Source organism: Loxodonta africana, chromosome 3 (genome assembly GCF_030014295.1).
Source record: "Loxodonta africana isolate mLoxAfr1 chromosome 3, mLoxAfr1.hap2, whole genome shotgun sequence".
Lineage (NCBI taxonomy): Eukaryota > Metazoa > Chordata > Mammalia > Proboscidea > Elephantidae > Loxodonta > Loxodonta africana.
In genome coordinates, this window is record NC_087344.1 from 56318899 (window position 1) to 56333591 (window position 14693).

The 14693-nt window shown below is 49.0% G+C and overlaps 1 protein-coding gene across 6 annotated transcripts in view; it reads right to left on the reverse strand.

Moving 5' to 3' along the window:
* Positions 1-4290: 4290 nt before the first annotated feature.
* Positions 4291-14693, reverse strand: part of ECE1 (endothelin converting enzyme 1) — a 139494-nt gene continuing 129091 nt past the window's right edge. For all 6 annotated transcript variants that reach the window (XM_010593029.3, XM_023551945.2, XM_023551946.2 and 3 more), the window contains 5 exons: positions 11658-11768; positions 10925-10992; positions 9920-10110; positions 7580-7675; positions 4291-6900 (listed from right to left, as the gene is read on the reverse strand). In XM_010593029.3, coding sequence (XP_010591331.1) covers positions 6724-6900; positions 7580-7675; positions 9920-10110; positions 10925-10992; positions 11658-11768 — 643 coding nt within the window. In that variant the 3' untranslated portion in view covers positions 4291-6723. The remainder of the gene's footprint in view (positions 6901-7579; positions 7676-9919; positions 10111-10924; positions 10993-11657; positions 11769-14693) is intronic.

Sequence of the window (14693 nt, forward strand, 5' to 3'; positions counted from 1 at the left end):
TCAACATAAAGAAAACAAAAATTCTCACAACTGGCCCAATAAGCAACATCATGATAAATGGAGAAAAGATAGAAATTGTCAAGGATTTCATTTTACTTGGATCCACAATCAATGCCCATGGAAGCAGCAGTCAAGAAATCAAAAGGCACATTGCGTTGGACAAATCTGCAAAAGATCTCTTTAAAGTTGAAAAGCAAAAATGTCACTCTTTGGACTAAGGTGTGCCTAACCCAAGCCGTGACATTTTCAATCACCTTATATGCAAGCGAAACCTGGACAATGAATAAGGAAGACTGAAGAAAAATTGATGCCTTTGAATTATAATGCTGGTGAAGAATATTGAATATACCATGGACTGCCAGAAGAACGAACAAATCTGTCTTGGAAGAAGTACAGCCCAGCCAGAATGCTCCTTAGAAGCGAGGACGGTGAGACTTTGTCTCATGTACTTTGGACATGTGATCAGAAGGGACCAGTCCCTGGAGAAGGACATCACGTGTGGTAAGGTAGAGGGTCAGCGAAAAAGAGGAATATCCTCAACGAGATGGACTGGCACAGTGGCTACAACAATGGGCTCAAACATAGCAACAACTGTGAGGATGGCGCAAGACCGGGTAGTGTTTCGTTCTGTTGTACACAGGGTCGCTATGAGTCGGAACCGACTCAACGGCACTTAACAACAACAACATATGGTTTTATGAAATATTTATATATTTATGTTGCCAAATGTATTCATCTGTTGTGGTGGTGGTTTTGTTCGCTTTTTCTTTTTGCATTTGTCTTTTTAAAGAAGGCCTTGCCTACCAATAGTCTTAAGCACAATGTGTTAAATTTTATCTAATAATTTTATGGTTTTTTATGTTTAAGTCTCTAATATACCTGGATTTTATGATTGTGAGGTAGGCTGGGGTCCAAATTCATTTTTCCCCCAGTGGATGTTCCAACACCATTTACTGAATGAGTCACCATTTCCCAACTGACTGAATGTGTTTCTTTTATCCTAAACCAATTCCCACATATACACAGACTTGTTTCTGACTCCCTAATTTATTCCAATCATTCAATTTCTCCATTCGTACACCAACACACTGTGTTATCTACTCTATAGTTTTATGACATATTTTGATAGGACCAGCTCCCTCATTCCATTTTTCCAAAACTGTTTTGGCTATTGTCATGCATTTTCTCTTTCATATGAATTGAAGAGTCAGCGTATCAAATTCCATGAAAAATGATCTTGGGACTTCAGTTGAGAGTACACTGACATTACGGGTTAATTTAGGGATAATTGACCTCTTTCATAATATTGCATTTTTCCATTCATGATCAGGTTATTTATTTGCATTTATTCCTGGTCTTCTTTTATGCTCTTCTGTAAAGTTCTATAGTTTTCTTTGGAAGGTCTTGTCCATTTCTCACTGGGTTTATTATTGGGCTAGAATCTTTAAAGCTGGAGTCTAATTCCTCCCCAGGCCCTTCTGCAGTTCCTCAGCCCTGACAGAGAGCCTCTACTGGATCCTTTTGCCTTGTTGTTTTTGGGTGCAGTTGAGTCTATTTGGACTCATAGCGACCCCATATGACAGAGAATAGCCACATATGGTTTTCTAGTCTATATAACCTTTAAGGAAGCAGCTCACCAGGTCTTTTCTCCCGTGGAGTTGATGGTGGGTTCGAACCACCAACATTTCGGTTTGCAGCCAAATGCTAACCCTTGTGCCACCAGCTTTTGCCTACACAGTTTAATTATTATTATTACAGGTTGCATATATTTTTCAGTTGTACTAAAGTTGCATCTTGCCTGCACTTCCATCACCTCAACTGCAGGGTAAGCCCCTAAAGGGCCAGGCAGGGTTTTCAATTCCTGGCTGGGGAGGGGCCCTGCATTGAATGCGGGAGATCTGCTGCTCACAAAGAAGCGAGGGGTGAGGGGCCCCAGGCTGAGCAGGGAAGACTGGGCTTGCTCACTCAGTCATGGGCAGGGGGCATGTTGGGAAAAGAGGTCTCTGCAGGCAGCAGCCTAGGCTTGAGAGGTGGAGTGGCATGAAGAAATGATGTCTCCCTTCTTGGGAAGGGTGGTGGGAAGCAGTAAACACCTTCAGCCTCTGTGTCTGGCCCCTGGGGCTGTTGCTGGTAACTGTTCCTTAGTAGCCTCTCACAGGTCCCCTAGCAGCTACTGCCTAGCTGCCTGGGTTCCAGAACTCAGCTCTGCCGCTTACTCCCCTGTGACCTAACTCCTTGAACCTCAGATTTTTCACCTGTAAAATAAAACCCTTGGGCATTGAGTCCGACTCATGGTGACCGTATGTGTTACAGAGTAGAACCGATCCATAGGTTTTCTTGGCTGTAATCTTTATGGAAGCAATTGGCAGGTCTTTCTTTCATGGCATTGCTGGGCAGTTTCAAACCACCAACCTTTAGGAAAGTAGTCAAGTACAAACCCTTTGTGCCACCCAGGAACCTACGTGTAAAAGAGGCGTAATGAAAACCAACCGTTGTGCGCATTCAAGGAGAGGATGTGTGTGAAGTGTGGCATAGAGCCAGAGTCGCAGTCACCACACAATAGGTGATGGTTTTCTTTTTCTTTTAATAACTTTTCAGGTATTTATTCACTTACTGGCAAAAGAAGGTGTGTGTGGAGAGAATATTCTAATCTTAGGGAAAGGACAAAAGGCCTGAGGCAGGAAATGGCTTGGCCTTCAAGAGAGGAGCCTGGGGTGGCTGGGGCAGGTGCAGACCTTTGCAGGGCAAGTAAGTGCAGGGGAGCCGTGAAGGTCAAGGTCATTTGGTAAGGACAGTGGTTGGAGGGAACGGGGTTGCTACAGCCATCCAGGTGAGAGGTGTGGAGGGCTATGGGCTTCAGCACACCTGCAGGCGGCAGGTGCAGTGACTCTTTGAGTAGCTGAGAGCGCATCACAGTCTCAAGCAGCCTTACAATCTCCCCAATATTTGTGAATCATGACAGAGGAGAGAAATAATTGTCGATTTTACAGCTATAGAAACTAAGGCCGAGAGAAGAGAAATGGCTTATTCTCTTTAAAGCAGGACAGACGCACAGTTAGGATGATGAGTTTTGCCCTTGAGGAGGTACCTGCTCAGGTCATCACCCCGTCCACTTCAGGGTATGAATCCCAATCCCAGTCTTGCCCCTTCAGTCAAGGGTCATGTGGAATCTTCCCCCATCCAACCCGCCAGGTTTGTTCCCTTTCTGGCATTGGTGTAGCATTTTGGGTTGATCCTCTCAATTCACACATTACTTATGGCTACCCGCCCATCCATCCATCTGTCCATTTACCCAGTAGTCACCGAGCCCTGCTATGTGCCAGGTACTAGGCTGCCAGAGACGATGCAGGCACCTCCTTAACCTAGGGTTGGGACATCTGGCAGGAGAGAAAAAAGACCCGGACATAAATAACCAAAACATGAGAAAACATGATGATTGCCACAAGATGGGCCAAGAAAATTCAATGGGAAGGTTTCCTGGGGGAAGTGACATTTAGTCTCAAAGTCTGGGGCAAAGAAAAGAAGATGGGTGCTTCAGGGGTGGAAAAGCATAGGAGTAAAGGCATGGAGGCAAGAAAGTGGTCCAGTCTGGTGGGTGTGTGGGAGGGAGCCATGGGCACCTGTCATTCAACAGACATTCTGCATATCTGCTCTATGCTGGATCCTGAGCTTAGCACTATGGACAGTGAAAGGAATATAAAACAGGTCCTTCCCTAAAGAGCTCACCCGCTAGTTGGGGAAGACACAAGTCCAGAGTGGCATGAGCCATGAGAGAGGGAAGCGTGTGTGAGCCCACCTGATAGAGACCAGGAGGTCAGGAAGGGCTTCCTGGAGAAGGTGATGCAGAGTTGGGCATTGAAGGACGTGTAGGAGTTCACCAGGCGGGAGAAGTCAGGGATGAGTATTCCAGGCAGAGAGAAGGACATGTGCAAAAACCAGGAGGCGGCATGAATGTATGCCAGGCTCTTCCTGAAAGTCTTTGCATTTCTCTACTCTTGCCTTGCCCAAGAATTGGAGGCCTGGAAGCCCAATGCCGACATCCTTTGCTTCATGATAATGGAAAAATTATTTTTACTAGGAGGTCCCCTGGGCCCAGGTGTTGACATGCATCATTCTCACCAGTAGGGGGTGTCACAAAATTAGTGACAGAAGAGTGTTAGGTGGGCATAGGCACTGAGTAACCGCTGGCATTTGTCAGGTCCAAGGCCTCTGCTCTGTGGGGGGGGGTGCCGTCAGCCCTGGTGAGGCTAGGGTGGGCAGTATCGGGGGGACACACACAGACACGTGACCCTAAGTATGAGTACTTTATTCCAATTACAAGAGTGCCACACCCAAACTACAGTAGCACAAAACATAATAATACAAAAAAATAGATTCCCAGCTCCAAGCCCCACACCCATGTACCTCCAGAGAGGCCCACCCTCTGACTCCTCCGGTCTAAGGGGAGGCCTCTCTGAGGGCACTGCCCATCTCATCCTCACATTTTTCAAAGCTCTGGAGGGGGAACTGGCATGGGGGGGACTTCCTTTGTGTCCGTTCTGCTGGGCTGAGCCCTTTCCTCCCCCCAACCTCCCGTCGCTCCGCACATCCTGAACAGTGAGTGCAACCCTACACTGCCTCTGGCGGGACCCCAGCCTAGGACATTTGCTTCTGGCTGGGAGGTATGACATCTCTGAGGACTGTGACCCTCATGGGGAAGGAAGGAAGTGGGGGCAGGGGGTGCAGTGAGGATACCAGGCTGGGGGAGCCCTATTTCTATGTGGAGAGGTGCATACAGCAGGCTCCTGGCTCTAGCTCCTTCTTTGGCTCCTGTTCTACACTTCCTCTGAGAAGCCCCCAGGTCTGCTGCTTTGGGGGCTAAGGGCCTCCTCCAGAGTAAGGCTGTCCTGAAGGTAGACAAGGCCATCACTGGCTTCCTGGGCAAGGGGAATGCCCTGTGGGAGCAGAAGTGTGGCCAGGTGGTCTAGGCTGCTGGGAGATGGGCGAGCCTCAGCGTCCACTCAAGCTCCTGCCTCAGCCCCAGGTGCTTCTCCAGAGGACCGGAGTGGTGGTCCACCCAGGGGAGCCCCTGAGCCTCCTGTGCAGAGAAGCTGTGGGCTCAGGCAGGGGAGGACATTCCCAGCCCCCTGACCCCACAGGCCAGACTGGGATGGAGGAGCCTTCCCCTCATAGCCTCCCATGGCTAAAAGCATCACCCAAAGGAGAGAGTTCATCTAGCTACAAGTGCTGTCTGGACTTAACCCAAGAGGCCGAGGGTGGGCTGGAGCCCAGGGCAAGCTCAGCACTTCCTCAGACTCCTGGCCTCCAGGGCTGCTGACCCACAGGCCAGAGCTTCTTGGCTGGTGTGAGGTGGTGGAACTCTGCAGGCACAGGGAGTAGAGGGTATGGCCTTGTGTTTTATCAGGACACTTGGGGGCTGCACTGAGCAGGGCTAGGGTCCTCTGGGGGAGGGAGGCCATTTCCTGGGGTAAGTGGCCCTGGGACCATAGCCTCAGATAAGGCACTAAGAATGGAGGCTGGGCTGGCTACAGTCCTGGGAGCCAGGCCCCAGACCAATGGGCAGGGAATGGAGCTCAAAGGGAGAATTTGGGCCCTGTGGGAGACAAGGGCCATTTTCTCTTTTCTCCTTCCCCTGGCAAGGAGAGCCAAAGTGGCCAGGACGTGAGGGTTGCTGAGGACAGGCAACAGCCGCTGGGACAGACACAGGGCAGCCACAAGAGAGGAACGGAAAGAAGGTATCTATGGCCCAGCAGTGTACATCTGATGGGGATTCAGCCTCAAGGGCTCCTGGAGTCCGGATCCAGGCTGCTGGGGTACCCCAGGCTTGGCTGGAGGGCCCTGACATGGCCTCGTTCTGCCTTAGCCATCCCTGCTGCCAAGTCGGGGCTCAGACCTGCCTTGCTGGGGTGCCCACTGTTAGACTCTGGGGACAGGAGCAGGCAAGCTGTGGGGGCGATGCCAAGGAGCTGGGCCTCCCACCTCCCAGAGATGGTTCCTCCCCTCTGTGGGGCCTTTCCTCTCCTCTCTCTGCCCTGCCCCAGGTGACCTGCCCCAGGTGACTGCAGCCAAAATTGCAAACCCCGAGGGCTGAGGCAGCTCTCTGCTTTGGCAACCTGTTCAGGGGCCTAGGGATCACTGCCTCACTCGCAGTGAGTGAGGAAGGGGGGCGGAATCAGTGGTGCTTCTCCCATCCATAGGCTATTTAGAAAAACTGAACATAATAAATAGACCAATCCTTTCTTTAAAAAAAAAAGTTTTAAACGCTTTTTTTTTTTCCCTGAAGGTTTCCAGTGTATTCCACAATGATTAAAAAATAGTTTCCCCAAAAATATATCTTTAAAGCATTTAACACAGTGGTGTTTGTGGTATATCTGGTACTGGCTGGGGGCTGGGGACTGTGTCCCACTGCCCTTGTTGGCTTGGGGCCCAGGCCTGGGGAGCAACCAGCCTGACTCCCCAAATGCCCATTGGAGTTGGTGCAGGTATGCCTGGGGTGACAGGGCTTTCACAGGGGATCAAATCTCAGATTAGGTTGAGAACCACATCACAGGCTTGGTTCCAGCTGAAAACCCTCCAGTCGGGAAGGCACTGGAGTGGCCGAGGGGGCCTGGCGGTGTCCTAAACCACGATGGAGGGGGCAGGCTTGTAGATGTGCTGGCTCCACCCTGGGGCTTGTCCTCAGCCCCTCCCGCTCCTCCTTCTTGGCGCTCTGCACTTCGCCCCTTACCAGACTTCACATTTGTGGTGAGGGTTCATGGGTGAGCCAGGTGGGCAGTGGAAGTGTTCTGAGAACTCCTTGGAGTTGGAGACGGAGCCGATGACCCGGAAGCGGGAGGGGCTGTGGGGGTCCGTGATGAGGCCTTCGTGGGAGCTCTCAGGTGTACGGACAGAGCACCAGACCTTCATGAGGGGCAACACGGAGAAGCTGGGTCACGGCAGGGTACTGAGGCTGCCAGACTGTCCCCCTCCATGACAGCAGAGGAAAAAACCCACTCCCCTCCTGGTTCTGAGATCCTAGGGAGTCAGGAGGGCCTGCCAAGTGGGTGAGGAAGAGACAGTGGGCCCCCTCCCCCAATCACAGAATCCTTTAGCCCAGTCATTTCCAGAAAGTTCCTCCAGCCAGAGAAGCATCTCTGTCCATCTTAGGCATTTGGAAAACCTTGGCTTGAGTCCAGATGCCTCCTCTCCTGAGCAGAATAAACTATCTAACAGCCTGATAGCTCTGGGGGCCAACAGAACACTATATATACGCTGAATGCCCAACTCAAGGGACAACTGGGGGCATCTTGAGTTTAAGAAACTTCCAGAACCCCAGAACCAGAAAGGACCTTAGCGACCAACTCGTCCTCCCATCATCTACCTAATGCAGGAATTCTTTGAATAGCATTCCTGGCCCTTCCTTGAATCTCTCTAATGACAGGAAGCTCGCTTCCTTACTGGGAAGATGTCCTGTGGACAGTCCAATGAGTTAGGAAGTTCACCATTTGAGTAGACACTTGCCTTTTGGCTCTCAAGAGGTTCCAGAATGTCAAGATGGTGGAATTTGCCCAAGTTTAATATTTCTTCCTAATGAACTCACCTGCGCAAACCCCAGGAAGAAGAGCTGGTTATTGGTGAGCCCCAGAGTGGGTAAGGTCTGCTCAGCCCCATTCTTCTTCACCCAGTTCTGGTAAGCCTGGGAGGAGAGAAAATCCAGGCTCAGGTGTGCCATGAAGCAGAAGTAGGCAGGGCTGGGATGGAGGGGCTCAAGTGGGAGGTCTCAGGCAGCTCCACCCTGTTGGGGCAGGGCCTGGTTCCTGGGGGTCTGAGTCTCAGCTTTGATGGCCCAGCTCAGGCAAGAAGAGCCCTCTTTGTGATATGCTCTTATGCCGAAGAAGATTGCACTCAACCTTACGGCTTCAAGTACCATCTGCATTCAGGGATGGCTCTCAAATTTATACCTTCAGCTTTGGCCTCTTCCCTGACATGTATATTCAACTATCCTAGCTGGACATCCAAAAGGGATCTCAAACTCAACATGGCCCAAATAGAATGACAGATTTTCACAAACACACACACATGCCTGTGTGCACGCACATACACACATGCATGCTTTCCCCATCATAGTAAATGTCACCACCAGCCACCCTGTGCTCAGGCCAAAACCCCAGAATTCTTCTTTGGTTCTTCTCTTTCAGTCAACCCAAACATCCCAAATCTGACCACTTCTCACCCTTTCCGTTGGTATATCCCTTCTCTTGCCTGGACAACCTCAACAGCTTTCTTACTAGGATCCCAAACTCAAATGGGTTCAATTCTAATCCCCTCTCCACATAGCAACTTAAGTGACCTTATAAAGCAGGGGTTGGCCAGATAGTAAATATTTTTGGCCTCACAGGCCATAGGGTCTCTGTTGCAGCCACTTAGCTCTGCCCCTATAGCACCGTAGAAGCCACACACAATATGGAAACGAATGGGCGTGGCTGCAAGCAAAAAAATACTTACAAAAAGAGGCTGGATTTGGCCCATGGACTATAAAAAATAGGTTTGCTAAACTTTGTTTAAGAGGATAAATCAGATCATGCCATTCTTCGAATAAAAAACAAAACCCTGCAGTGGCTCCCCATTGCATCTAGAATAAAACCAAGCTCCCTACTCAGCCTACAGAGGTCCGGCTGATCTGGTCCTCACACTGTTCAACCTCACCTTCTCCGGCTGGACCCTACATTCCCTCCACTCCCACCCCCTGCCCTACCCTGCTTCCTGTCCTTCAACGTGCCAGGTTTGTGCCCAGCTCAAGGCCCTTGACCTTGCTGCTCTTTTTGCTGAGACTATTCTTTTCCCACTTTTCCCTGCCTCTCCCTCACCACTTAGGTCTCAGTTCAAATGTCATCCTCTCCGGAAGGCCTACAATGACCATTTCCTTCCCCTTCCAGCCCACCATTATTCTTTCTTAATTTACCCTATTTTATATTCTTTATCTTATCAATACCTCACATTATCTTATTTATTTGTTTAGGTATTTATGACTATCCCACCCCCCACTAAAATTGTAAGCATTATGAAAGCAGGACTGCTGTCTGTCTTGCCACAGAATCGCTAGTGCCTAAAACAGTACATGGTGCGTCGAAGGTCCACCATACATTTTCATTGACTAATAGACTTTAGGCAAGTTATGGAATGTTTCTGGGCTCAGTTTCCTCATCTGTAAAATGGGGGTTATAATATCTAATTGTGAAGTTGTTGGCGGATACAGAGCACAGAGCCTGGTATGTCATCAGATCTCAGTAAATGGCACCTCTTGGTATTGCTGCTCTTTCCTGTTGTGGTGGGGGGACTCTCTACTGTCTTCACTGACAGACACCTCCTCCTTCTCTCTCATGCCTTTTCACTCTCCCATCTGACTCAGCTAACATTCTGAGTGCCACTCCAGGCCAGGCCCTGTGCCTGAGTTATCTTGTCTCATCTTCTTCTTTACCAGCCAATGAGGCAGGTGTTAGAGATTCACAGCCCAGCAAACTGAGGCTCAAGGAGCATGAGCGACTTACTCCAGAGCCAGAACCAGCTCCATGTCTAATGTCCCTTCCCCCTTGGCCCACGGGAGCCTCCCAGGCGCACTGCTGACTGACTTAGTGGTAGCCTCCCTGCAATGGTAAGAACAAGCAGGCTCTTCATGCAGACCCATCCCAAGCCCTTTCCTGTGTCTCTGAGTCCAGGCCAGACTCAAGAGTCCAAAGCGTCTGTGTGCCAAGCTCTGCGTTCGGCACCGTCATAGACATTACTTCCATCAGTCCCGTCACCACCCATTTCACAGATGAGGAAACGGAGGCTCAAATTGCTGCTACGGCTTGCCCAGGGGTGCCTGCCATGCCCCTTCACTGATGAGGTATCTGGACAGACCGAGACCTGGGGCCGGCATGTGTGGTGGTGGGGCTCTTACCCGGTAGGCGGCCTTGAGGCCCCCGTTGTCGGCGATGTTCTCGCCGAGGGTGTGCCGGCCATTCACCGGCTCCCCATTCACACTGTAGTTGCTGTACTGCCCCACCATGCACTCCGTCTGCTGCTTGAACGCCTCCACCGACGAGTTCTTCCACCAGGGCCGGAGGTTCCCGTCCTTGTCATATTCCCGTCCTGTGGGCCAGGGAAGCTCAGGTCAAGGAGAGGGTGGCAGAGCATGGGCCTGCTGCTCCCCATCTCTCCTCCTAGTGAGAAGTGGCTTCACCTGTTTATCTACCATCTATTAACTGGAGCAAGGATGCCTGTCTGAGCGCTAAAGTGGGTGAATTAGCTAACTGGCAGGGGGAGATGATGGAGGACAGTGAGCGAGGCAGAGGGCCAAGCATGTTCAGACATGAACCTTTGGGGTAGGATTTATTTTCAAGATGGGCTCAGAGCCCCTGACCCTGTGTAACTGATGCCCAGGGAGTGGCCACTGCAGCCGGCAGCACTTGGGTCACAAGAAGGGCCCCAGCCTCCGACATCTCTGACTCTTCCTTCCTGGCTTTTGGGGCTCCCCAAGGCAGGAGGCAATGGGAGAAAGTTCTGGATGTTAGCTGCTAAGAAGGGGACTGACTTCAGCTGTGCTGATTGCGGTGGGACAAGGGAAGTCTCTAGATCAGTGGAACTGTGTGTTCCCGCTGATGGCTAATACCCACCACCATGTACGGAGCACTCCCAGGTACATGCTGCTTTGCCACACATTTCATTCAGTCCTCACACTCTCAGTGAGATTGGGCCCAGCACTCCCACTTTATAGACAAGGATATGGAGGCCTGGAGAAATGGTGGGGCTTGCGAAAGTTCATACAATTAGCAGATGGCAGGGCCAGGATTGGAATCCAGATCCATCTGTTTCCAAAGCTAATCCCCTTAGAGGTGAGGGAGCAGAAAGCAAACGCAGTGGGGCTGGGATGGGTCCTGTCTAAAGGGGACCAAGGAGGCTGTACCTTGATCGTCGAACGCATGAGTCAGCTCGTGGCCCACGACGACACCGATGCCACCAAAGTTCAAGGCTCTGGAGCGGAGGGACACAAAGGTGAGGGTGACGCCATAGGGGAGGGCCCCTTGCTCTTGTTTAGGTACGTGACCCTCGCTTGTCAGGCCTGGAGACACAGTTGAGTCCCACAGGGCTCTGTCAGGACATGACTAGCCTGGGTGGAATCGGCACTGCGGTAGATGCACCACAGAACTGTGCTGTTCTCATCAGGCGTTACTAACTGATGCTGTAAGTGACTCAGCTAAGGCTTGGAACAGTTCAATCGCTTTGCCCAAGGGCCACACAGTCAGTAAACAGCAGACCTGGGGTTCAAACCCACGACATGTGGATTTCATTTCTCAGATAGTGCCCTCACCCTTCCCAACTCACCAGCTAAGACTCTTTAAAAAATTACTAGAGGGGCATTTCCCCAATCTAGGGCTTCTAACTCCATGACAAACCCCAAGATTCCACTGTGCAGGGGCTCCCAAATCCAAGAGACCCTTGAAGGGAAAGGGAAGGAGTGAGGATATTAATTTTGCTTCTCTGAAACGGGCCACTGGCACAAAGATCGCTCATTCAGAATGGCGTGGTCATGTGCTCCGCTGTGGACCACAGGGTGGGCTGGGCTGGGCTGGGCTGGGCTGGGGGTTCTCCAAGTAGTGGGGTAAGGAGGATGGGCGGGAGCACCAGAAGTAACCTACTTGGGTGAGGAGCGGGTGTAGAAGGGTGCCTGTAGGATCCCAGCCGGAAACACGATCTCATTCTTGGTGGGCGAGTAGTAAGCATTCACCATGGGTGGGGTCATGCTCCACCTGCAAGGGACACAGGCGTGAGCACTCAAGCACAGCTGGTGGGGAGGGCAGGTGGGGGCGGTCCATCCGGAAGGCAGCTTGGTAATCAGTACAAAAGCCTTAAAAATGTGATTCCCATTTGCCTTGAGCATTGTGCTCTTTTAAAGAGCTGTCTACCTGGGATCAATCTGACAAAAGCAACTCAAAAAGTCAGACAGAAAGCTTAGGGGGCAGTGAGTTTGTTAGTAGGGGAGGAACAATTTGGTAAAGGAGGGTGAGAAGGTTACACAGCTTGAAGAATGTAGTCAAAGTCGCTGAATTGTACCTGTAGAAATTGTTGGATTGGTGTATGTTTTGGTGTGTACATTTTCAACAATAACAATAAATTATTTTAAAAAAATGTGATTCCCTTTGACACCTGTGCCCAGGTGCACACAGTATAAGGATATCCATAGCAGCACTGTTTCTGAAGGGGAAAAATGGAAAAAACCTTACTGTCTATAAATAAGAGACTGGTGAAATAAATGATGTCACACCCACACAGTGGGATACTAAGGCTGTTAGAAGGGGCAACGTGGACCATTCTACACTGCTCAGCAAGTCATCGCTGTCTAGGTTCCAAATGGATCTACTAGCAGTTCTCAGAAGTGTGGTCTGTGGACACCTCAGCAGGGAGGGTACCCAAGATCCTTTTCGGGGTCTGTGAGGCCACAACTATTTTCAGAATAATTTAAAAACATTATTTGCCTTTTCCACTGTGTTGGCATTTGCATTGGTGGTTGCAAAAGCAACGGTGGGTAAAACCGCTGGCTTAGAACACATCAAGGTACCAAACTGTTCCAGTAGTCATCATATTGTCACCAGGATGCACTCAAAGGAGGAAAAAGCCATTTTCACTTAAGAATGTCTTTGATCAAGTAGCATAATTATTAATTTCATTAAATCTAGACTCTGGAGCCTAAGTCTTTTTACTAATCCGTGTGACCAAACGGAAGTACACGTAAAGCACTTCTGCTTTCTTCATGAAACACGACTTTTACTTGAGAAAACCACTGAGAGAAGACTATGGAAATTCAGACGTGAGTATTTGCCAACATTTTCTTGAAAATGAAAAAAGTGAGCTTGTCACTTCAAGGCTGACAACTGGCATTATTTGTTGCCAATGATAAAAATTCAAGGTTTCAAGCAAAAATTAAAATGGAAAAGCTTTTATTCACCACCATAACCTTGACAGTTTCCCAAAACTTAAAGGCTTTTCTCATAAGATCAGTGTTGATATTAAAAATATAGTATTTTTTGATCTCATATAGCATTTCCCAAATGATGCAATGCATGATGTTACAAAATCATGCCGGGGCACAAGATTCACTTAAAGTGTCAGACAGGCCGATGGATTTTGACGTAACAGTATGAAAAGGTCATGGATATGGTTTCGCATAGCAACTAACCTTTAAGAAACTCCTACTTGCCAAGCTTTGGTGTAGTATCAAAGAAGCATATACACTGGTATCAGGAAAGACTATCATAGTATCTCTTTCTCTTTTAACTACCTTATCTGTGTGAAGTTAGATTTTCTTGACGTATTTCAAAACAGCATACTGTAACAGTAAAACAACACCTTTTTCCACAATTTCTGTTTTGTTTTGGAAAAGAGTGATTTTTCAGAAAATAAAATTTTTATAAAAACTGGTATAACTTACATAAACAAAAGATCTTTTGGGCCCAACAATTTTTAAGAGTACAGAAGGATCCTGAGACCAAAAATTTGAAACCGATTGTATAGTGTAATACAATATCCGGCTTCTCAAGGTCTTTCTGGAATGGGGGTGGGGGATAGAGGTAGGGGAAGGGCCATTGAGGAGTGAAGCAAGACAGAAAGGGTACTCTCCCCAAGAGCCCAGGCAGTGGCTCTGCCTCCTCTAGGTGAGCACCACAGAGATGGGTTAAGGGGTGCATAAAGCCACAGAAAGATATTGAGAAATTTAAGGCCTCATATTTCTATTCAAATAACCATGGATGCATTAATGGGTTGTTGTTGTTGAGTAGATTTCACTCATAGCGACCCCATGTAACAGAGTAGAGCTGCTCCATAGGGTTTTCTAGGCTGTAATCTTTATGGAAGCAGATCATCAGGTCTTTGGACTGCAGAGCTGCTACGTGGATTCAAACAGCCAACCTTTTTGTTTGCAGCCGCATGCTTACCCGTTGCTCCACTAGGGCTCCTTACATTAGGAGACAAAGTTTACGTGAACTTTTTAAGCTAAATTAAGATTCCAAATAAAACTCAACCTTGTGGCAGTACTTGTGCTGTACTCTGGAGGTTTAGGGGGCACCCTAGTTGAAGTTATTTTCCAGTTGAAGGTGGGAAACTTAAAGGAAACAGAGATGTTCAAACCTCTACTGTCCATGAGGGGGCGCCATATACAAAGAGAAGTTGCTTTGGCCTTTTGGTAAGATTTCTCTGCAAAATGTTTTAGGAATGGAGGAAACATAGTCTAAGGAGCAGGGCTGGGCTGACTACATCTGACTTTTCTGAGGAAACTCTTAAAAAAAAAACAACAAAAAAAACTCCAGGCCTTACTCCATGTTATTCTGATTTAAGGTCTGGGGCAGGGACTAGATGGAGGGAACAGGAAGCTATATTTTTAAAATTTTCCAGAAGATTCTGAGTACAGTGAATGTGGGAACCAGAGCTTTCAGGGACCCATCCTGAAACTTCCCCAGGCTACTGTGGGGAACTGTCCCTGAGAAAGCACTGCTCCTGTTAATGAGGAATTATAGGAAACTAGCCCTTCCTGGGAAACCCTGGTGGCGTAGTGGTTAAGTGCTACAGCTGCTAACTAAAGGGTCAGAAGTTCAAATCCACCAGGCGCTCCTTGGAAACTCTATGGGGCAGTTCTACTCTGTCCTATAGGGTCGCTATAAGTCGGAATTGACTCGATGGCC